The 21,687-nt window shown below is 53.5% G+C and overlaps 11 protein-coding genes across 11 annotated transcripts; 6 read left to right on the top strand and 5 right to left on the bottom strand.

The window, feature by feature from the left end:
- Positions 1-823: 823 nt before the first annotated feature.
- Positions 824-1,963, top strand: BKA78DRAFT_231237 (uncharacterized protein; the record flags this gene model as incomplete). The annotated part of the gene is made up of 1 exon (XM_066883772.1): positions 824-1,963. A coding segment is annotated over one exon (1,140 nt), but the record flags the coding sequence as incomplete, so codon positions are not given.
- BKA78DRAFT_85415 (nitrilotriacetate monooxygenase component A) lies at positions 1,947-4,405 on the bottom strand. The gene is made up of 4 exons (XM_066893862.1): positions 3,987-4,405; positions 3,620-3,933; positions 3,361-3,501; positions 1,947-3,309 (listed from the first exon to the last, which is right to left on the bottom strand). Exons 2-4 carry the CDS (start codon positions 3,929-3,931, stop codon positions 2,176-2,178), a joined length of 1,587 nt encoding a protein of 528 aa, XP_066748252.1. The 5' UTR covers positions 3,932-3,933; positions 3,987-4,405; the 3' UTR covers positions 1,947-2,175.
- Positions 4,406-4,534: 129 nt separating this feature from the next.
- BKA78DRAFT_350259 (MFS transporter) lies at positions 4,535-6,279 on the top strand (the record flags this gene model as incomplete). Its single annotated transcript, XM_066890959.1, has 3 exons — positions 4,535-4,729; positions 4,778-5,241; positions 5,385-6,279. The coding sequence occupies 3 exons, from the start codon at positions 4,535-4,537 to the stop codon at positions 6,277-6,279; spliced, it is 1,554 nt and encodes a 517-aa protein (XP_066748251.1).
- Positions 6,280-7,069: 790 nt separating this feature from the next.
- Positions 7,070-8,122, bottom strand: BKA78DRAFT_85376 (uncharacterized protein). Its single transcript, XM_066893860.1, has 3 exons — positions 7,498-8,122; positions 7,357-7,442; positions 7,070-7,299 (listed from the first exon to the last, which is right to left on the bottom strand). Exons 1-3 carry the CDS (start codon positions 7,765-7,767, stop codon positions 7,134-7,136), a joined length of 522 nt encoding a protein of 173 aa, XP_066748250.1. The 5' UTR covers positions 7,768-8,122; the 3' UTR covers positions 7,070-7,133.
- Positions 7,814-8,152, bottom strand: BKA78DRAFT_85397 (uncharacterized protein). Its single transcript, XM_066893861.1, has one exon. It carries the CDS (start codon positions 8,037-8,039, stop codon positions 7,851-7,853), a length of 189 nt encoding a protein of 62 aa, XP_066748249.1. The 5' UTR covers positions 8,040-8,152; the 3' UTR covers positions 7,814-7,850.
- Positions 8,153-9,170: 1,018 nt separating this feature from the next.
- On the top strand, positions 9,171-11,323 carry BKA78DRAFT_306927 (uncharacterized protein). The gene has a single exon (XM_066887819.1). The coding sequence runs from the start codon at positions 9,420-9,422 to the stop codon at positions 11,145-11,147; it is 1,728 nt and encodes a 575-aa protein (XP_066748248.1). The 5' UTR covers positions 9,171-9,419; the 3' UTR covers positions 11,148-11,323.
- A 980-nt stretch (positions 11,324-12,303) lies between these two features.
- Positions 12,304-13,565, top strand: BKA78DRAFT_246507 (uncharacterized protein; the record flags this gene model as incomplete). Its single annotated transcript, XM_066884224.1, has 3 exons — positions 12,304-12,520; positions 12,595-13,386; positions 13,438-13,565. 3 exons carry the CDS (start codon positions 12,304-12,306, stop codon positions 13,563-13,565), a joined length of 1,137 nt encoding a protein of 378 aa, XP_066748247.1.
- A 1,576-nt stretch (positions 13,566-15,141) lies between these two features.
- On the top strand, positions 15,142-15,810 carry BKA78DRAFT_292917 (uncharacterized protein; the record flags this gene model as incomplete). Its single annotated transcript, XM_066886124.1, has 1 exon — positions 15,142-15,810. The coding sequence occupies one exon, from the start codon at positions 15,142-15,144 to the stop codon at positions 15,808-15,810; it is 669 nt and encodes a 222-aa protein (XP_066748246.1).
- A 721-nt stretch (positions 15,811-16,531) lies between these two features.
- BKA78DRAFT_350254 (uncharacterized protein) lies at positions 16,532-17,198 on the bottom strand (the record flags this gene model as incomplete). Its single annotated transcript, XM_066890958.1, has 4 exons — positions 16,532-16,584; positions 16,646-16,894; positions 16,941-17,010; positions 17,064-17,198. The coding sequence occupies 4 exons, from the start codon at positions 17,196-17,198 to the stop codon at positions 16,532-16,534; spliced, it is 507 nt and encodes a 168-aa protein (XP_066748245.1).
- Positions 17,199-17,679: 481 nt separating this feature from the next.
- BKA78DRAFT_377468 (uncharacterized protein) lies at positions 17,680-19,325 on the top strand (the record flags this gene model as incomplete). Its single annotated transcript, XM_066892869.1, has 4 exons — positions 17,680-18,111; positions 18,224-18,325; positions 18,407-19,002; positions 19,099-19,325. The coding sequence occupies 4 exons, from the start codon at positions 17,680-17,682 to the stop codon at positions 19,220-19,222; spliced, it is 1,254 nt and encodes a 417-aa protein (XP_066748244.1). The 3' UTR covers positions 19,223-19,325.
- A 286-nt stretch (positions 19,326-19,611) lies between these two features.
- On the bottom strand, positions 19,612-21,441 carry BKA78DRAFT_306923 (S-adenosyl-L-methionine-dependent methyltransferase). Its single transcript, XM_066887818.1, has 7 exons — positions 21,308-21,441; positions 21,200-21,240; positions 20,907-21,139; positions 20,817-20,860; positions 20,729-20,766; positions 20,116-20,676; positions 19,612-20,059 (listed from the first exon to the last, which is right to left on the bottom strand). The coding sequence occupies exons 1-7, from the start codon at positions 21,359-21,361 to the stop codon at positions 20,011-20,013; spliced, it is 1,020 nt and encodes a 339-aa protein (XP_066748243.1). The 5' UTR covers positions 21,362-21,441; the 3' UTR covers positions 19,612-20,010.
- Between the last annotated feature and the right edge of the window lie 246 nt (positions 21,442-21,687).

Raw genomic sequence — 21,687 nt, 5'->3', positions numbered from 1 at the left:
GTTTGGACATGAGGATGTGACATGGCTCTGAAAGCTGCTTGTAGTTGTGTGTGCTCCCGGAGTGATCATTGATGCATGTATGGACATGAGGATATGACATAGCTTTGAGGGCTGCATGGAGTTGCGTGGGCTCCAGGAGTGATCAACGGCGTGTATTTGGACTTGGGAATATCTCATCCACCTGTTAGCAACAAGGAGAAACGTACAAGAATGGCAAAGTCGACACCAAACGTTATCAAAGCGGGAGGTGGGGTTGGCGGGAAACATGGCAATGACGTGATACCCGGCGCGGCTGAGGCCATTCGGAGCATGCATCTCCCAACCGCGTCGACCGACTCATCATTACCGTCACAATTGGTTCCTCGCCCGGCGACTCGTCAACCGCCTTGCCGCATACAAGAAACCATGAACGCACGCCATTCGCCTTTCTCGGCCCTCTGTTGGTCCGCTCAAAGCCCGTATCGTGGGGCTGCTAGGTAAATAGAGATATCCATGCTACTGCTGCTCTTTTTCTTTTCAACTCTATCGCTACCCGCGCTTTTCAATTCAATCTCTTCGTCTTTTTGGTGTTTGGCTTGCGTCGTTGGCTTGTCGTGTTCTCTGAAGTGCTTTCTCCCCTTCGCTCGCAAATCCAACGACTATCACCATGATCAGCCAACCCGAAATCCAACAGCCAACCCGCGGTGCATTTGAGGACCTCAGACGCGGCCTCAGCATCGCCGACCTGAAAGCCAACGTCATCTCGCAAACAACCGAGCTGCCTCTCTCAATCAGCAACGGCACCAAAACACCGCACGCGCCATCGTCAAACACGGCAGCAGACGACGTGCCAGAACTGCAAACAGTCCTCCTCCTCTACCAACCCAAAACGCGCTACGCCCTGACACCCAAACACCCTGTCCCGGAAATACGCAGCGAGAAGAACGAGCTCCTCATCAAAATCGAATACATCGGTCTCAACCCCATCGACTGGAAGAGCAGCGATTTCGGCTGGGGCATCCCGACGCTGCCCTACATATCTGGCCGCGATTTCCTGGGCACCGTCGTGCGGTCGAGCGCGCCCTCTCGCCCTATAGGGAGTACTGTGCTTGCCGTCTCGACCGACTATCGCGATGTAAGAAAGTCGGCGTATCAGCATTACGCTGTTTCTGCTGCGCATACCGTCTGTTCGCTGCCCTTATCCGGCCAGAGCGGTCTTGTGGACCCCTCGCATGCCTCGCTCGGCGTGGCATTTACTGCCGCTGTTCTAGCACTGGGTGTATGCCTCGGGGTCGACTTCTCTTCCAGCGGCGCCAGCGGCTTCGACTTCCTGCATCTCCTGCGCTCCGGCACGCCCGCATCTTCCATACCAACCGACGTGCGCGCCGAGTGCCTCCACGGCATCAGCGAGGCCGAGCGCGCGCGCCCTGGGGACTGGATCGCCATCTGGGGCGGCGGTACCACGACGGCGCTAATGCTGACGCAGCTGGCGAAGGCTGCGGGCCTGTGGGTCGCGCTGGTCGGCGACGCGAAGAAGCATGGTGGACGGGTTAGCCAGCGAGGAGGCGGTCTCGCGGCGCCGGATCTCATGATCGATTGCTGGGACGAGGAGAGGGCCGTCGATGTGCTGAGGGGCGTCGCAGGCGGCCGGCTGCGGCTGGCGGTGGACACTGTGAGTAAAGAGACGGCGGGAAAACTGGCGGAGGCGTTGACGAGCGAGGGTGGTGAAAGAGTACATTTGGTGGGTTTGTCAGGGGCTCCGAAGAACGTGAGGGAGGGCGTCTTCGTGCATACCGTTCCTATCAAGGTGTTTCATGAGGTTGAGGCGGTGGGGCTGCAAACCATGGATTGGTTGGCGAGTTTGCTGAGAGAAGGAAAACTGGTGACGCCTGAGGTCGAGGTGGTTGAGGGTGGTCTGCGGAGCGTCAACGGTGCCTTAGATCGCATGAGGAAGAACGAGGTGCCGGGCAAAAGACTGGTTGTGCGGCTGTAATGGGCTTCTGCAGATAACTTGGTAAAAAAGACGTGAATAGAGAGGCCTTCAAGACAGTGCCAGAACTACATGTAGATGTAAGTCCCAAGTCATTCAAACTTGGAGCGGAAAGGGGTAATTGTGTTCAGCGAAGGAAGTGTGCACAGGAGGAATCAAGCTGCCACACGGTGAAGAACTCAAGACTTGATGTACCATGGGAGGCACTACACCAGCTCCTGTTGCCTCCTCAAATCGTATGCCACGGGCTTTTGCGGCGTCAAGGGGAGCGTCGCCTCACTCTTCCAACCATCCACCTTTTCTGCCCTCGGTTTCTCTGGTGAAACATACGGCGGCTCTTCCTCATACACATCATACCGATACCTTGCAGCAGTGTGATCATCTCTCACGCCACTCTGCCCTTTCCCATACACCTTCTCCCTCGCCGTCCAGATGCCTTCTTCGCCCTCAGGGACCTGACCGCCATAGATGCCCCTGCGCCGCAGCTCGGGCACGAGCAACTCGACAACATCGACAAACGTGCCAGGCGTGTCGACATATGCGACATTGAAGCCATCGACGTCGGACTCGCGCACCCAGCGCTCAATCTCGTCGGCGACGGTCTGAGGAGAACCGACAGCCACCGGACCCAGACCGCCAATAGCCGCCTTGTCCGCAACGACGCGGGCAGTCCATCGCGGGACTTCGCGCGATGTCGTCGTAAAGGCGGACAGCGTGCTCGTCACCTTGTGCAGCTCCTTGCTGTGAGAAGCATTCAGGTCTTCGTCGAGCGGCACGGCACTGAAATCGATGCCCGTCCAGCCCGACGCCAGCACCAGGCCGCCGATGGTGCTGGCGTGCTTTTGCAGCTCGACGAGTTTGGCCTCAGCTTCCTCGTCGGTGCGACCTAGGATTGGCGTGAAGGTTGAGAAGAACTTGATGGACTGTGGGTCGCGCCCGTTTTGCGCCGCAAGCTGCCGGATATGCGCAATTTTGGGCTTCAGGACTGACGGACTGTGCGCTGTGACGAAGACGGCTTCGGCGTGCGTCGCAGCAAAAGCTGAGCCAGCAGAAGAAGTGCCCGCTTGGAAGAGGAGAGGCGTACGCTGTGGCGATGGGTCGACGATGTGGCGGGAGTCAATGTTGAAGAATTGGCCGTGATGGTGGATCTCGCGGATGCGGTCTGGGTCGAAGTACGCATCGTTTTTGGCGTCGTTGATGATGGCGTCGGGGGCCCAGGAGCCTTCCCACAGCTTGTACAGCACGCGCAAGTATTCGTCTGCCTGGGCGTAGCGCTCATCATGTTCGACTGGCGAGCTCAGCCCGATGGCTTTGAACGCCGCCTTCTTCCAGCTAGTTACCTGTTTCGTGTATTAGAGAGTCTTCTGCTGCCAGGATGGCGGACAAATTACGATATTCCATCCGATCCTGCCTTTTGTCATGTGGTCGAGGGTTGAGAAGCGTTTTGCAAGAAGGAACGGAGGTTCAAAAGTCGTTGAAGCGGTGATGGCAAAAGTCAGATTCTTCGTGACCGCGGCCATGGCAGATATTGGCTTGTTTCATCATCAGTCGAGTCTCCTTAAAAATCCTTTGAAAGCATTAAGAAAGCCGTATGACCCCTTTCGTTCCAAGCTCTTGATTGACAACATGCCATGAATGAATGCCACTAACAATCGTTGGGTCGGTGACCGGCCACTGAGCAGCCCTTCTGATGCAGTTATCCAAGGAGCCCTCGTACGTATCATATCCGCCATAAGTGTCTGCAAGAAAGAGAGCATTGATGCCTCCCTTCTCAAGCAGCTGAGCCAGTTCAATCCAATACGTTAGACTGCGCTTGTTCGCGGATTGGTCTTGTGGATTCTTCCACTGGCCTGGCGAAAGATGTCCAATCGTGGACATGTCGAAGGCATTCAAGAGCACTTTTTTGGGCCCATTTGCCCTATTGGTCGCGTGTCCATTGACACCATTCGAAGTAGCTGGCATGTCTAGAGGAGGAGTAAGCAGAGGTAAATGGGGCCAAAGATTGCAAGTTTAAGACCTTTCAGACGAGGGTTCAAGACTCAAATAGACACGACGGACTACCTCGAACATCCTCCAACACCAGGACGACCATTCAAGCTTTACCGAGTTGTTTGACCATCCGCTTAGTCAGTCCCGAAGCGTCGAGCACGCCATTGTTACCCAACCGCGCGCAAGTCCTCTCGCAGGAAGAGCGGGGTCTCCATGTCCGGGGACCTTGAAAATGCGAATCTGAATGGTCGCCGACCTAGATAAGCCATTGCGTGCGAAGAACGTCTTGTTGCATCTCGTCGGTAGTCATGGTGCTTTTCCGGTCAAGTGTCCCATTATCGCTGTGCCGCTTTGACTGTGTAGTGACGCAGAGAGCAACGCTGGATGGACGAGCTGCATCGCAGTGGAGAATTGATGTAGCCATGGAAGATCTTTCCCAGACGAGATTCTGCCATCATAGATGGGTGGTAAGACGCAAGAGAGAAAAGATGTCGTGCAGGCTGCTGAAGGTCAACTGGACGTACCCATTCTTCAACAAGTCTGTGGTTTTGTTAGCAATTGGCCTCTGTCTCCGCCATGACAGACGCGAAGCAACCAAGAACCGAGGTCGAGAGTAGCTCTCAAAGTGTCTCAGAGACTTTCCATGATGGCAGCGAGCAAGGCAAAAAAAGCTTTCTGGCAAGCTTCTCAGCATCGGAAGACAAGCAGATTATGAGAAAGGTTGACCGGAGATTCCTCGTCGTCATAGGGATGATATACCTCATCAAGAATGTGAGCGGCCATGGTTCCAAAAGATGGGTCAGAGCTGACAAGCAGCAGGTTGACTATCTCAACGCTGCGAACGTCAAAGTCCTTCAAGTCGGCCAGTCAAGAAACGTCTTGAACGAATTGCACATGAACGCCGACCAGTACAACTGGGTCCAGTCGCTGTATTTCATCGGCAACATTCTCTTTGAGGTTCCGTGTAACCTGTTGCTCAAGAAAGTGTCTCCTCGCAATTGGCAGACCCGAATTATTCTCTCCTGGGGCACTGTGCTGGCCTGCCACGCTGCCGTCAGGAACAAGGAGGGTTACTACGCAGCCCGATTTTTCCTGGGAATGATGGAAGCGGGCATGTTTCCCGGCTTGGTCGTACAGCTTTGCAGCTGGTACCGGAGCGACGAAATGGGGAAACCGATAATGTGGTTGTTTGGTATCCAGAATACAAGCGGCATTGTGAGCAGCCTTCTCGCCTACGGAATCAGCTACATGAATGGCATCGGAGGTTTAAGCGCTTGGAGATGGTAAGTCGGAACCTTGAATACTCCACATCCCTGTCGCTCGAGGGAGGCTCGAAAGAGCTGGAGTGTTCCTTGTCCAGAACAGCCAGGGAGCAGGCACATGCGGCCAAACATTCCCATAGACGACAATAGCTAATCCTTGATAGGGTATACCTTTTAGAAGGGCTGGCAACTATCGTCTTTGCACTTGCCGTCTTTTTAATACTTCCCGACTACCCAAAGTCGCCTCGGTCCAATCAGTGGTTGACTCCTCGAGAACAAGAGTATCTGGAGGCCCGTCTGTCGGTGAATGCTCCAAAGACCGCAGACCCTGCGTTTCGAAAGGAAGAAATGTTTGCGGCTCTAAAGGATCAGCGCACTTACGCGTTCATGCTGGCTCAATTTTTGACAAACTTCGCGGGCTACGGTCTGCAGTGGATGCTTCCAACGGTCACGACGGACCTGGGCTTTGCAAGCCTTCCGCGAAACCAACTGCTCAACATACCCCCGGCTGCCGGCTCCGTTCTAGGCATCATCTTCGCCGGCTGGTTCCTGAAGCGCGCCTACGTCCCTCGCCCGGCATTTCTCATCCTGCTTGGTACTGGCATGCTGGTGTTTTTCATTTTGCTGGCAGCGCTGAAGAATAGCGTCGCCATCTACGTGGCAGTCACCCTTGGCACTTCCTTCTACGGGACATGGTTCATCCCCTTCTGGGCGTGGCGTAGCGCGTCGCTAAAGGGCGCGACTGGAGCGGCGTTCGGATTGGCATTCCAGAATTGCATCGGACAGGTCGGAGGTGTTGTCGCACCGCAGCTCTTCCAGAGCAAGTTTGCGTATAACGGATATAAGACACCGTTCGCCGTTTGCGCGGGGGCAACGGCGGGCGCTTGGCTGGCGAGCTTGTGGGCGTGGTGGTTGACGCGACACCTGGAGTGGGACGTGATGAGGATCCGGCGGCTTCGAGTCAAGGCCGAACGCGACGGGATCGTATATGCCGACGATGACGTTGACGCGAGCGAGACGAGAAGGTTTCCCAAGCCAACTTTCAGGAACGAGGGTTGAGGGTACAGAGATGGACCACAGTGGTGGAGCAGGAGGGACGATTGATGCCCGACTCGTGTTGCATAACCGCATGTCGCGCGTTGACTCACCTTGGAGGGCTGTGAGGGCCAAAGCTCTCTGTGGCTATAAGCTTCGCACAACAACAGCACCGCCACACCTTGCTAGAGACCTTTCGGATCCGGCCGCCGGGTATTTCGTATCATGGCAGCATGGCACACCGGCTCGGGTCGAAATGGACTTTTGCCAATGATCCTCACTCGAGTAGGAAACCTGTTGGCGGCTATTCTCTCTCAATGCCCTCTTCGAGCATGACTCCATTTTTGCTACCCGACCACGTCAAGCTTACAGCCGTGGGCGGTTCCCGAGGCCTTCTTTCTCTTCAACTCGCGAAGTGTAAAAAAAGTTTGTTGTGGCGGTCGTCCCGCGGACGCCATAGCTAACTCTGTTCCTATCGGCGCGGATCTATCGCTCTCAGGCCTCCCATCTCGGGAGGCAAACATCGCAACAGGGCAAGGCACTTGCATGGAATGCAAATATTGAAAAACTGACTTTCATATAGACTATGCCAACTGTATCTGGCTATGTGGGTATCGTGTATCGACATGTGGAGTATCAACAGAATCCTGTTCGTGTATTGACCTCCGGCCTGAAGACTTGTGGTTGTTGGGTACCGGCCTCTTGTCCTCGTGCGCGTGAAAACTCCTTGAGCACTCGAGAACGATGTTGACCAGGCCAACATTTCAAAAGGAGTGCTCTCCCGCCGCCGGGAATATACATTAAACCTTGCTCTGTACGCCTCTTTGCTCGTGATCTTTTTTGGTGCATCTTTCTCCTGAACTCGCGCAGTAGTGCCCCTAGATGGCGGGCTTTGCTGGTGGCGTGTACTTTACCAGCAGGATTTCGGTTTTGTCCTTCATCTGGCAGGATTTAAAGCTCGACATCGAAACGAAACACTCGATGTAGTCGAGGCTAACTTTACCCCTGGCATAGACGGTGACGACGTTGGCGCCCACAGCGACACTGTTCCTCATGATTAGAATCGAAGTGGAAGTTGACGGATTCCGTGGAGATACTCACGTGTGCGTTGCCTCGATGTAAAAGGTCTTGTCAATGGCCACAAAGCCGTCAATGTAGTAGGAGAATTCCGCCCGGTTGCAAGCAGTCTGGTCATCCTGTCAGATCAAGCTCATATTTGCCGCACGTCAAATGGAGACTTACGAGGGACTTGGGGAATGTGTCTGTTCCGTACTTCCAATCAACGTCGCATTGGTCCGCACCCTGGAATTGCACATCCGGGTTGGGGTCATAAATGCTGAAGTCAAGAGAAATGTTGTCCTCTCCCTTCTTTGGCTTTGTCGGCTCGATGATGTAGAATGTGCCGATCTTGAGACACTTGTTGGGGTCTTTGCAGATTTCCTCGGCCGTGGGCTGCTCAAGAATGGCAGAGACTGTGCCAGCAATGGCCAAGATGAGAGCAGAGAAAAGCATCTTGAATGAGTTTCGAGATGTAGGTGTGAGATTGATTTGGGAAAAGTCTTGTGGAAGGAGGCGATGTGCAATGGTGAAGCTGATTAGTTTGAGGGAGCACGTAGACAGTTTATATAGCTAGATACGTCTGGGATGGTAGTAACAGGAGCAAGACACAAGGCACCAGGAACTATAGATGGTATACTGCGGGTGCGATGCGGATGCTCGGACCGGGCGTGGACCAAAGGACCGGCGTGAGCACGAGGAAAAAGGTTTCTAGTTACCTTGTACATGTGGATGGGTAGATGGACGATTGGGCTGTTTGCGCAAAACGCCACCACTCGTCTTTCCCCTGAAGGTTCGTTGTCCCAGTCAGTCGTGACAACAACATGGCAGAATCAACGGATGAAATCGCTTGTTGTTTTCCCTCTTTCATCCGGTTGATCGTGCGATTCAGAGAACACAAGAGACATCCATTTACAGCGGAACGGTCACTCCCCTCTATCGCGGGATTCCGCTGATGATTGAGAGCGAGACCAGCCATGCTACATCTGTGTCGGCTCGAATTCTCCAAATGAGATTGACAGAGAAAGCGTGTCATGCTGTCGCTGTTGTCACTGCAAGGCTGTCAGTGGAGACTATTGATGCGCGCAGCGACTTCCGAAAGAAAGAGTAGAGTTCACAGAGCGGGAGGATGCGGCTTGGCATGCGATGCTTACGAGCCAAAAGCTATGTAAAAATAGAGTACTCTGGCAAGGATCAGCTCCACTCGGCGGTCCTCCCCGCAGCTGATGGTGTCTGTTGACAGCAAGAAGGTGCGGTACCCGTATCTATCCGTTGACCACTTTTTCCGACTGCTGTGATGCAAGTCTTCTCCGTACCTGCATCTGAGTTGAACCGGACGGCAAAGGTTACTGCGCTCCCCCGCACTGCTCTGCAGAGGCCGAGATATCCATTTATTGCGGCTCTACTACTGCGTGCATTTTACATAGGACATGGCGGAGTCCCGGAAAGCGTACGGATGGGTATTCCTAGGAGCCTTCTGGAAGCTGAGCAGTGGAGGCTATGGTTTTTTTCCCTCTTTTTTCGTGGCAGTGTCCTCAGGACCGCACAGGGCCGAGCGGCCCAGGTCGCGTGGAAGGCTAGGGCGGAGGGCAGATAGAGTTGTGGCGTTGACAGGTTCCTCAGGTGTCGTTCGTGTCGTTGAGTTGCGCGTGTCATTGGCCGTTTCTCAACGTCTGCGATACGTCTGCGATAGAGGCCATCGTCAAGGGCTTGCAACAGTTGAGCAAGTCTCCTGTAAGGCTGGAGGGGTTCGACTCAATGCTTCTGAGTGTTTGCTGAGGGGAATCCATGCGAATGACGACATTTAAGCGAGCAGCCAGACAAGCGGTGTCCAAGCGAGTGAAGAGGGTGTCAAGGTCAAGGTACAAGGGATGAAGGACGGAAGAGATGGACCGAAGGCGAAGACACGATGATGGCGGTGGAAGAGGTAATGACTCGGTTCGCGCTACCACGTGATTGCGCGTTGACTCAATTCCAGCCTGCCGCGACCCGCGCGCCCCCGACCACCCCGCTGCGTCGGGTTTCATTCTCCTGGCACCCAATTCTCGTTGTTGCTAACAGCCACCTCACCCACATCGAAGACATTGTCTTTCCATCCCGTCGCCACCATGGCCAATTTCGCGCCTCCAATTTCTCGCGATGGCTTTGTGTACCACGGACAACTTTTTGCCGATGTCGGAAACCTCAATCGTCATCCTCGAGCCTCGATCCAAGACCTTACCGAGCTCCTGCGCCCCAACAAGCCAACCAAGGACAGTCAGGCGAAGGATCAGGTTGGCCACTGGTACTTTGCTCAACTCAAGCACTACGGACTTCCAACCACCAAGGACAAGAATGCGGCCAAGGTCAGGTTGTTGAAAGCGATCAACGAGCGCCAAATCGAGGTGCCAAAGGACGTCAAGAAACTCGAGGGTCAGCTCAAGAAGGAGTACGATGCTGCAAACAAGAAAGCAAAGGCGGAATTGAAGGGCGGAGGAAGTACTCCGGTTCCTCCCGCGACCACCGCTCCCGCGAAGACCACGACTAAGAGGAAGCGAACCGACGAAGACGCCGCCCCGAAAAAGGCACCAGCGAAAAAGAAGGCAGCCTCGACTTCGACACGAATGCCCGCGATGCCTGGTTCGTCAATCAGCGTTGGCTCGAACGGAGGTATAAACATCAACATTGCGTACCAAGAGTTTCTAGGCAACGTTGGTGATACGCAGGGTGCAGCCAAGAAAAAGAAGACAGCGACAGCTGCCAAGGACACGACGACAGCGAAATCCACCACGACCAAAGGTTCAGCCTCGAAAAGCACGTCTTCAACGGCCTCGGGACAGCAGTCTACAGCGCAGAAGTCTACCGTACAGAAGTCTACAGCACAGAAGACTGCAGTACAGAAGTCTACGGCACAGAAGTCCACGGCACAAAAGGCTGCGACACAGAAGACCACTAAGGCCGGGTCTGCCGCGAAGTCAACAGCGAGCAGCACAAAGAAATCACCGGTGAAAAGCACTGCGGTACCCAAAGAAACCTCGCCAAAGACCAAAAAGACTACCAAGAAAACTGCAGGTCCCGCGTCGGAACCTACGGTCCAACGTCGAGCCTCAGGTATGATCAAGCAAGAAAGTGACTATCTGAATTCGAGCAGCGCTGCGACTCCGTTCGACAATGACATCTCTCAATTCTACAATCACGACCAAACGCTCAACAACATCACCGGCATCTATGATATTCAGTGCACCATCGAGGAAGACTTTCCAGCACATTGCGAGAATGGGTGCCGCTTGATGCTCTGCCGCGAACAAGGTACAGGCCGCGTCTGGGGCTCCTTTTCTTGGGGACCGTTCTTTGGTGTCATTCAATTGAATCCTGGTCCTCCTCACTTCTCGCAAGATTCTCTGTCGTTGGGATGGCGTGCGAAAAATCTGGACAACGGCCGTTTGGAATTTGGTCGTGGGAAAACCGGCGTCATGGTCTTCCGTAACAAGAGCGAAATTTCTGGCCAGCTTTTCGACTTGTTCGGGAACTTTGTGGAGTTCTTTGGAAGGCGACGAGATGGCCCAGCCAACTGCGGCTTTTCGCCTGCCCAATTTGCAGCAGAGTGGGAGCAATATCCTGCCATTGCCTACGGAAGAAATCAGCCGGATGACAGACAGTCCTACGAAAGTGAGCCCAACCACGGGGGCTATTATGAAAGCGAACCGGACGATCGGGACTCTTATGACAGCGAGCTCGACGATGGAGATCATTACGATAGCGAGCATGACCATGGACAGCTTTACAATGAGGATGGCGAGCTCAGTCCAACAGGCAGGTATGAAATGCTCATGCGTGAAAGTCTTGGAGGCTGGTGAGCAAGAACTTCTTACTTTGGTTAGCCTCCGTCTCATCTGAGTTCCGTATTTCTCGACAGATTGGTTCTTTCCGCTGGCGTTGGATAAAAAATTGGAGTATGCAACCAGCTCCGTTGCTGTTCAGAACACTACGTAGTTCTTGAATAGTCACATTGATGAAAGACCCTAGACCCAACGCTTTTAATGCGCCTCCTCCTTTACCTTCAATTGCCCCAAGTTGCGCTCAAAATTGGACAACCATAGCCAAACTCGATCTTGTATTCAGCTGTTTGGAGATGTGCAAGTTTCATTTGCGAACTACGTCCATCAAACCTGGCTTGCACCCAAACTCGCTTTCGAATGGGCGACGAAAAAGCAAAGATTATCTTTGGCTGAAACTTCCCTGCATGGCGACTGCATTATCTGATGCTGCAGATAGCGGCCTGCTTTGTCATTTGTCCCTGCGAACGAACGACCACCTTAGAATCGTCAACGACGTCCCGCGCCTGGTCTAGTGACATGGTCCCGCATCGCGTTGTTCCGCCGAGATGGAGAATATGTGGCCGCACGGCTGCATGGAGCTGTTTAAACAGAAAGAAGAAGAGGACCAAGTCCAAGTGTCAGACGATGTGCGGACAAAACTTCCCTATACAGTGTCGTCGTTGGCTTGGCCGATGACGACTGCACGCTGCGACGTTCCGTGGTGTGGGGGAGAGCTGTGCGCAATCCACTCCCGCGATCACGAATACCTTCTCGCCGAGCACGTCTTCTCCAAGCAACCACTCACAACACAACAAACAAAGATACGCCGCAGCTCATACTGATGACGTGGAGCAGCCGTGTATCACGTTTGCGCTCCCTCTGCTGTTTCGAGTTCCTCAGATGTCGCATCCAAAATGTTCTGGCCAGCTATTGCGTCTCTCCATTGCGCTATTGGCTTGCCTGCATCACCCCTGGACAAGCTTCCTAGTCATGAGTCTAACGCCCCGGTCTTTCAACTGGTGCTCGCGCCATTGAACCCCATGGGATGTCGTTTGAGGGCTGTGCCGATTTTCCGGGAGATGTTTATTAGTCCCGGGAGTCGTTGCTGGACCCTGTTCAAACCACACCTTCAACCTGCTCTCACTACAACCTACTAGCGTCTTCAAAAGTCTACCGTTCCATCAGAAATACCATTATGGCACCTGTTGCAGTTGAGCACGACATTCCTGTGCGGTCCACCAAGAGCGAACTCCCAGTTGGAAGGCAGCCACCAAAGCCGTCTGGGGCTTTGGACCAATTCAAGAAAATCGATTTGACTCCAATCATTGGCACCGAATTCCCCGATGTAAGCCTTGCAAGCTTAATCAACGCCCCCAACGCAGATGAGCTGTTGAAGGAGTTAGCAATCACGAGTAAGAGCCCCTAGGGGAAAAAAAAAAAAAAAAAAAAACAATTAGAACATAGACTTATTCGAGCTATTGTGCAGTATCACGCCGCGGCGTCGTCTTCTTCCGCGCACAGGATGACTTGACAAATGACCAACAAAAGTTCTTGAACCAGCGCTTAGGAGAATTGGCCGGGAAGCCGTCAACCTCCACGTTGCATATTCACCCGATTCTGAACAGCGACCGGGAGCTCGGAGACGCGGATCCAGAAATCAGCACCATCAGTTCTGAGCAGCGCAAAAAGTACTACGACAAGGTCAACAACCGAGCCGCCAAAAAGCAACGGAGTGCGCAATGGCACTCGGATATCCAATTTGAGCCTGTTCCTGCGGACTACACCAGCTTGAGATTGACCCAGCTTCCCGGCCAGGACAGCCTTTGGAACTCAGAATACAAGAACTACGCTGGTGACACCCTTTGGGCTTCTGGATACGAAGTCTACGACCGCATCAGCGAGCCCTATCAGAAGTTCCTCGAGACTCTCACTGCAAGGTTTCAGGCGCCATTCTTCAACAACGTCGCAGATGCTGGCGGATTCAAAGTGTACGAAAAGCCGCGAGGAGCCCCCGAAAATATCGGAGATGTCCTCTCAGCAGACCACCCCGTTGTCCGTACCAACCCCGTCACCGGCTGGAAGAGCATCTTCCCTATCGGCGAATTCCCGAAGTCCATCAACGGGCTGTCGAAGGAGGAGAGTGACCACCTCCTGAACTGGTTCTTGAATTTGATCTACCACAACCACGACCTCCAAGTGCGCTTCAGTTGGCACAATAAGAATGACATTGCCATCTGGGACAACACTTCAGTGTTCCATACGGCTACATTCGACTACGGTGAGCTCGTCTTCGTCTTTTGAGAGTCTGTTCTGATAGAAATGTGCCCAGATCACATCGGCGAAAGGTTCGGCAACCGCGCGGTTGGCATTGGATCGAAGCCGTACTTTGATCCCAACAGCAAGTCGAGGAGAGAGGCACTTGCAGAGGAGCAGGCCGCAGGAATCTTTAGGTCATGAGGTGGTTGAGTAAAGCGTGGGTGAGGTCGTATTTAAGGAGGCAACTTGAATGATGACATTCAGTACGATTTCAATGATAATCCGTAGCACGAGTTGAATTACAATTCCACGTACAGATCTATCGACAAAGGCTTCTCTCTTATGTCCCGGGGACTGCAAATATTTGGGCTTGCGCGCTGCAGTGTCGCTGGATAGACGTTGTCACATGTCCAGGTCGTCCACTTGGGCGCGCCTGCCTGCGCGCGCTCAACACCCATCACCGACCCACATTCTGTGAACTTCAGCTTCATTCAAGAGACTGTATCCTCGGCTCTTAATTCTCAAAGCACTGTCCTCGCTTCGTCCTCAAACCCCCCTCGCGAACCCTCCATCCAAACCCTAAGCCTCTCATCAAAACCACCAGGCCGCAACCATTGAGGCTTGCCTGACCAAACTCAAGGCTCTTAATCTTCGTGAATTGAGGCAAGGAGAGAGTTCGTTAATCTTGATCGATGAGTTTGACAAGAAGTTGACCGGTCTCTTTGCGTCATTCAAGACAAAAGATGATATTGAAAACTTGTCGCTCTTCATCGACCGCATGGTCTCTATGTTGATGCTGAAGATACCTAAGGTTACTCGCTTATGCAACTACCCTTTAGCAAAATCTCCCTGTTACCGTCCTTAAGGAAATGGGTTTCTATTGGCGACGACTCACTTTCCGACAGAAAGATCTATCGAACATCGTGCGACATCACACCGCACGTGGTACGCAGAGACCCTGAAGGCAGTGCAAGATGTCCTTCCTCGAAGATCTTGGCATGGCAAAAGGCTAAATTGGGTGTGGTCAATCGATCGAAGCCTACTTTAAGCAGCCACAGAAGACGAGGTGAGGGCGTTGAAGTCCCTTCAACACAAGGATTAGGTGCGAAGGGCAGGCTCGTAGTCGTGTGTACAACTACCTTTGCCAGTACACCTTGCAGCCTTATGAGGGAGGGGTACTGGACAGCCATAAAATGCAGCCACGTAAAAAGAGCACGTCACTCAGGTTTAGCTGCACCATGTCTTATTAAGAGGTCAAAGTTTGGACTGCCCTGATCTTAAAACAGGCTTTGTCCTTCATCTCCGTAAGGGACTGCTCTAGTAAACACGTACTAGGGAATCACCTCAGTACACTACAAGCACATTGAAATTCCATGTCGACTTACTGGTCGTGGCGCGGCAGGAGCGTTCGTATACACTGCGTTTGCAGACTTAAGCTTGCATGCCGACTCATCAGCACTCAACAACATAGCAGTACCTGACATGTTCCTTTGTGAGCCTTATCGTCGTTTACCTCAACATCCCCTCCAGCGTGCCAACGCTTTGACTTGCCTGTTCGCTTGACGACTTGACTGCCACTATAAACGACCACACCATCATGGAGTTCAGATTCACTTGTGAAGCAGTCCTTCGCTTCTATATATTGCCTGCATCTTCGAGAAATTCTCTCCATCAATCTCCATCCATCAGTATAGATCTCACCGAAACACATCTACACAAAACCCCTGATCCTCATCAATCTTCCACTTATACACAACCAGCAATTACAACTGCCAATATGTCGGGCAATCCTAACAACCGCAGAAACAGCGGCCATTCCTACATGTACCAAGACAACCCTCCCCCCTACGGCTGGGAGGAAGACTTCCCTCCTGGCTACTCCAACAACAGCCCGCCCCGCTATTTCCGCGAATACCCCATGGTCACCGAACCCACGGGTGGCAGTAGAAGCCGCGATTCCTCATTCCAGGACTGGCCTTTTCCGCCGCCAACGCCTCGAACACGCGCTCCGCAAACCTCCTCGTATGGAACCACCATGCAACCGCGCAATTCCTCAGGATCCACCTACCAGTACCAAGCTGCGGGAACTGGTGCTAGCGGTGCTCGCGGTGGCGTGACGACTGGCCGCAGCGGCGGTATGTACGCGACTTCAGGGGGCCCATTGGCCAATTCGATGTGTTCGCCATATAGTGTTTACCAGAACCCGTACGCAACATATGGAGGACAGCAGAGCTCACGTCGCTCGTCTTATGCGGACGAATACACTTCTCATGGATATGGATATGATGGCGGATATGATGGCGGTGAGAGTGCTGCGCGACGGGCGTACTTGGATGCCTTAGAGCCGCCGCTGTCGCCGAGCGAGGGACAGCCGGCGCCTTCCAGGAGGCGTAGGTCGAACAGGAGGTTCGTTGTGCGAGTTCCTCGTCTTGCGAATGAGTGCTGATTCCTCCTGACAGGAACAGTAATAGACCCAACCCCCTGAGAATGAATCCACCGACGCCGCCTCCGGGGCGTTCTGGCCCTGGATATTGATACTAACCTAGCGAATGACTTTGAGCGATAAGTTCGGGGCTTGAGTCTTACATGTAGATTGGACTCTCAGGCTCTTCTCTCGATGCAAGATTGCGGGATTCCCAGGCTTCAAGATTGGCCCTTGGTGCGTAAGTCCTCAGTCCTGTATTGATATGCACCTGGCATTTGTTTGGCATGCGGTTATGATACCCAATTTGGCCTTTTCTACTTAGATTGAAAAGTGGCCTCGTGAGTTTAAATACGAGACTTCGTCATTGATTGGAATTTTGTGTCGAAGCTACGGGCTACATTGGTTTCCTGAAACAGAGAGCAATTCTTAATCCCTTGAATATGCATTTCCTTCGAATCCGTTGTCTGCCCGCTGCACGTGATTCTCAATTCACAATTGTTACACTGTTCTTTTTCACTCCAACCATCCATTGTTATTCGCCAGAATTCAATATTTATTTCGGAGTGTAGTACTTCCGTTTCTGGGGAGGCTCAGAAGCGGGCAACGCTAGTGACCAACCGACTTCCCTTCCCCCTCCCCCACAATGGAAGCGCATCCTCCTTCTCTTGGTGACATCCTCGGTCGAGCTACGTGATGGTTATCGTGTGGGCGCTTGAACCTGGAGCAGGGCTGAACACCATGCTCAGGCGGCGTCGGCCTGGTGTGGCGAAGATGTCTGGGTGGCTTCCGACGACTCTGGGACTCGTGATAAGTAAAAACTTTAATGCCTGCTGGTAGAAGGACCATGAGAGCTTACCGGAGCTGTTGATAGTGTCTGACATGTCCTCAAGAGCTCGAGTAATGTTGACTTGAAGGCGGCTCGGTCCAGACAAGGCCATGCCTGGGCCGTTGGGCTTGGGCGTGTCGACATTGTTGTTCTGCGCCTCCCCGTCCTGGCGCGTGCCGTCCTTGCAACCGGCCTTTTCCTTCATGTCCTTCTGGAACTGTTGCCAGTCGAAACCGTATCCCTCGAGGGTAGTCATCGGCGTGCCCTGGCTGATGAAATCTGAAGATGTGAGTTCAAGAATCGGCGGTGGGACGAGAGTTCATACAGTCGATGAGGTAAGACAAACATTCCTCGAGCTGGTCCTTGGACTTGATTTTGGCGAGGACATTCTTCGTCTCCGTGTTTGATGGGTTAGCTCGATATTGGATGTAGCTGATGGACCAGATACCTTCTCGACCATCGCAATCTTGGTCAGCTCCTCTTCCCAGTCCTGGATTATTTGGAGCTGCTCCAACCTCATCTTGTTGAGCTCCTCTATCAATTGGAGCTCTTTCGAACTCATCTTGTTGCTTTCTGGCTCCATTGTTGGTAGGACTGTTATGAAGAGTTGGTAGGCGGTGATGGAGTCGAATCGGGAGATGGAGGTGGAGTTGGTAGACAGAGCTCTTCTGCGTGAGTGAGAGGGGGGATTGTTGTTAACGATGCCGAGTCCACAGCGCGCGGTACAGCGCGCGGTACAGCGCGCGGTACAACGCCGAGATTCAAAGATACCCACAAAATTCATGAGGCCCATTTCACGACCTCGAACTCGCGAATTGTTGACTTTCCTCGTCTCCAGAATCCCTTTGTTCATTTCAGAGCCCCGGTCTTCGTAATCCAACAGTCAGTTCAGGAGCCATCTTCTTTGTCTCTACACGCCTTTCACGTCACGCACAATTCTCTCCACACCTCAGCCTCCTTCTTTGTCCACACGCGGCGGGCATCTCCACGAATCCACAGCACCGGCTCTTCCATAACTTTTCCTCGCACACCTCATCACCACTTCCGCCCAAGGCCCGACTGCTATGGCTCGCCTTCATGCCTTGCTGGCGATAGCCTTCTTGGGACTCATGAGCCTCTTCTCAATCGCCTTCGCTCAGAATGCAACGGCGACAGCGACGATGATGACGGACATCACGTCGTCTGTCTCTACTCGTAGTACCACCGCGGCCAGCACGACCACCGGCGCAACAACGAAATCGGGCAACGCCGTCTCCGTCGTCACTTCGATCGACAGCAGCAAGACTACCCACACGATCGCCGTGAATAAAGAGGAAGGCAAATTCGATCCGGACTCGCTGCTCGCGGACGTCGGTGACTATGTCGCGTTCCAATTCTATCCCGGAAACCACAGCGTGGCGCGCAGCGCTTTCGGATACCCGTGTATTCCGATCGGCTTGACATCGAACAAGTCGGGGTTCTGGAGCGGTTGGAAACCATTTGTCGCGGGTGATTTGGTTGGTCTACTCCTTTGGCTTCTGCAGTTGATTTGCTTCGAAAGCAATGACTGTGGAAGTGGCGTGGACTGCTTTTGAGGGAATGTTGCTGACTTAGTTTCACCCTACGCAGCCTGAATATGTCTTCCGAATCAATCGCGTCGAGCCCCTGTGGTACTATGATGCTGCACCAGGATACTGCCAGAAGTATTCCATGGTTGGCGTGATTAATCCAGTGAGTCTCTCGTACATTCTCCTCCCTTCTCCTCCCCCTGACTCGATCTTGTTGCAAATCTGACTCCATGCTCTTCATCAGACAAATACGAATCAACTTGCCTTCCAATCGTCCCTCGCTGGAGCGACAACACTGGCCCTCGCCCCTGGAGAACCGCTGCCGTCTTCATTCTCCAACGCTGTCACATTCGACTCGTCCTCCGCAGCGACGAACACGAACCTGTCCTCCCCTTCGACGCCCTCCCCATCCTCTTCCATCTCCGGTGGCGCCATCGCCGGCACGGTCGTCGGCAGCATAGCTGGCCTTGCTGCGGTTGTCGCCCTGATCTTCCTCCTCCTGCGACGGCGCAAGCAGCGTCAAGACAAGGATCGAAAGCTCAAAGAGGCCATGGAGGCTTCCGCGCTCGCCGACGCTATGGCGGCCAAGTCACCCAGCCACAGAACCTCAATGACACCGCGTAGTGCTGGCTCATCAATTGTGCCGGGCCGCGGCATCGACTCTGTGATCTCAGGGGGCCTCTGGGCAGACGGAGAGGGCACGTGGAGGAGTACCGGCAGCGGTGGAGTTCCGGGTGTCGTGTCGCCGTGGCAGCAGACCATGGGACCGCTGGTCGAGGCGGGAGGCAACGAGGTTGTGGAGTTGAGCCAGTTCGGCGATGGCGAGACGGCAAGGGTGGAGTGAGTAGCTTCTCTCTTCGTTTGGCTTGTGGGATCGCTGCGGGTCCACTCAACTTTTCAGGAGATGTGCGATGGATTTGACACTCTGATGAACAGATTACCGACGCCGCCGCCACCACCAGACAAAAAGCGACCGTTTTCGTACGAAGGACCATACGAGATGGGCGCAGACAATAAAGGCGACGAGAAGGACGCGGTGCGAAGGAAAGAGAAAGAATAGGGACAGTTCTCGGACCAGAGAGATCTAGTTGTCAGCGTAATGGACGGAGCCTTCCCGCATGCCCGCCAATAATGACCACACTTCAAGAAATCACCTGGGATAGAATAGCTTCCGTAACCAGCCAACGCACACCCTCGTCGCACAAGATCTGTTGACCAGGTACGGAACGGGCCGCAACGCCATGTGGAGTCTGAAGGATGAAAAACTTGCCTGAAGGTGATATCGTGGCGTCCTGCTAACCGCGTTTGGAGATGTGAGCCAGGGACCGGTTACACAGCGCTCGAAGCATGTTGGTCAGAAGGTTGTGGCTAGCGGCTGAGATTGCTGGCGTTGGGGGCTGAGAGGTGTGCGGCTGTTGGTTGACACTTCTAAAGAGAATTGAGATCATTGGATTGCATTTGAAAGCAACCGAGACCAATTGCGAAGTGGACTTTGTGGCCCGCACTCGCACAAGGGTCGAAAACGACGTGTGGTACTACAGTCGCCATTCGGCGAACAATTCTGAGGAGACTCTGAAGTCCCCTGCTAATCCTTCAATCGAAGAAAAAGCTTTCTCAGTTCCCTCTCCAGTTTTGATGGAGCATGCAGTAACCTTTCCCCAAGCTTCGATCCCTTCTGTGTCAAAAATTCAGTTCTTTTCCCGACACCATGAACGCCGTGGATCCATTTCCAGTCATGGATAGAAAGACGCAATACACAAACTTCCGCTGTTGGACGTGTCCTGCCCATATGGTATGAGTCGCTAGAAATCAGTCGTGAGGTAGAGGACGTAACAAGGAATCGAGTCGTTAGCTGCTTGGTCGTTTTTGTTCGGGTTTGCGGCCGTGTACAACGAAACTATGAAATGGTTAGCCCAGAGGAAAGGACTCAATGTGACAGAAGAGGGGACTTACAAGGAAACGTAACTGTGAAACCTGTTGGCCATCAGCTCCTTGCGCATCCGCATGAGCATGATCTCCATTTCCGCTCTTGATCTACCAAACTCTTTCGTAAAGCCTCTCAGCAGAAACGCTTCACCCCCTTCCAAGAGATTCATTCTCTCCATCGCCCCAATCTTTTTCAGTCTCTTGTCCTTCGGCCACTCGCTCGTCGGCACTTTGAATACCGTTTCTTGTACGTCCACGAATCCGGCATTGTGCATGTGCTCCTTGAATCGTCGCGGCGCGTGCGCATCCGCCCCGATGCTGTCGCCGATTTCCATGAATGTTTGGCAGAGTTCGACATAGCCGGAGTCCATGTCTAACGTGCCATCGTCAGATTGCGGGACTGCCCATACACAGCATAGCTCGAGGTGTCCGCCTTCTTTGAGGTGTTCGAAAGCTTGTCGCACGAAGCGCGGCCAATCTCGTACTGAAAGGTAGCAGTCGCGGCTATGGATAAAGTCGAAGCTGTTCTTGCGGAATTGCCAGTCCATTTCGCAGTCGTCGACTTCGAAGTAGCAGTTTGGGGGAGTCCTGTGGGTCCCTGTCAGACGCGCTGTGCAATGGCAAAGTGTTTGCAACGTACCATGTTGGCTGCACAGGTGCGATATCTGTCCCAATCACCTGCAAACTGTCAATTTGGATTCAGAAGATGTACAGTAAAGCTCGCAAACCTCGGCAGAGGGAAACTGTTCGGCCATGTCGATTGCCCAGATTCCTGCGAAAGGTTAGCGCTTGCTTTGGAATGCAGAGCTTTGACGCACCCGTCCCTGTGCCAATGTCTAGTATCTTTTGCGGACCGTCACCTATCGGCGCAAGGAAAAGTTTATCTCCTAGCAGCATCGTGTATTTGTGATGCTGCATATCCAATCGGTCGAGCTCATATTCGTCTACAGGGCAACCATATTCGTGGCTACCGTAGGCTGGATATATTCGCCCATTTTCTTCTCGGCCTCTTCGAATCTCGGACGCAATCGAGGTCAGGACGCTGGAGGCGCTAGAGGAAACTGTCAGTGAGAGAGACTCCGGGTAGCTAGATAGTGGCGCGGTGACGTGCCTTGATTCGGCATAGGCCTCGTCGGTGTCATCAGAATGCGACTGTGGGTAGGGGTCGTGTCAGATCAGCGTTCCAGTGGCACTCGAGATGCAGGGCCCGAAAGCTTACGTCGGGCTCAATGGGTAAAGTAGCGTCGAGGGTAGCAGTATCAGCATCAGCCATGGCGAAAGGCTGTGATGAGGGATGGAGGGACGACTGGACACGGAGGGCTGCGACAAGCCGAGGCGGTCTTGTTATAATCCCCATCATGGAAGTCTTCTGCCGTCAGTAAAGTTAGTTAGCGCCAGAGTCAGAAGCTATGCGTTGTGGGGCCCCGGTCCCTGCATCCGCTGCGCACAACACACGCACGCACCCAACTCCGTGCTTCTTCACCTCAACACCTCTTCCCGTCCCTCGTCCTCACCAGCTTCCCTGCTCTATCAATCGCAAAGCACCCAATCGACTTCGTTGCATCTCAGCTGCGGCTGGCATCTCCCCGCAGCGTGCTC

Source organism: Phyllosticta capitalensis, assembly GCF_038381095.1.
Source record: "Phyllosticta capitalensis strain CBS 128856 chromosome Unknown BKA78scaffold_2, whole genome shotgun sequence".
NCBI classification, from domain to species: domain Eukaryota; kingdom Fungi; phylum Ascomycota; class Dothideomycetes; order Botryosphaeriales; family Phyllostictaceae; genus Phyllosticta; species Phyllosticta capitalensis.
This window is presented reverse-complemented; position numbering and strand designations above follow the sequence as displayed.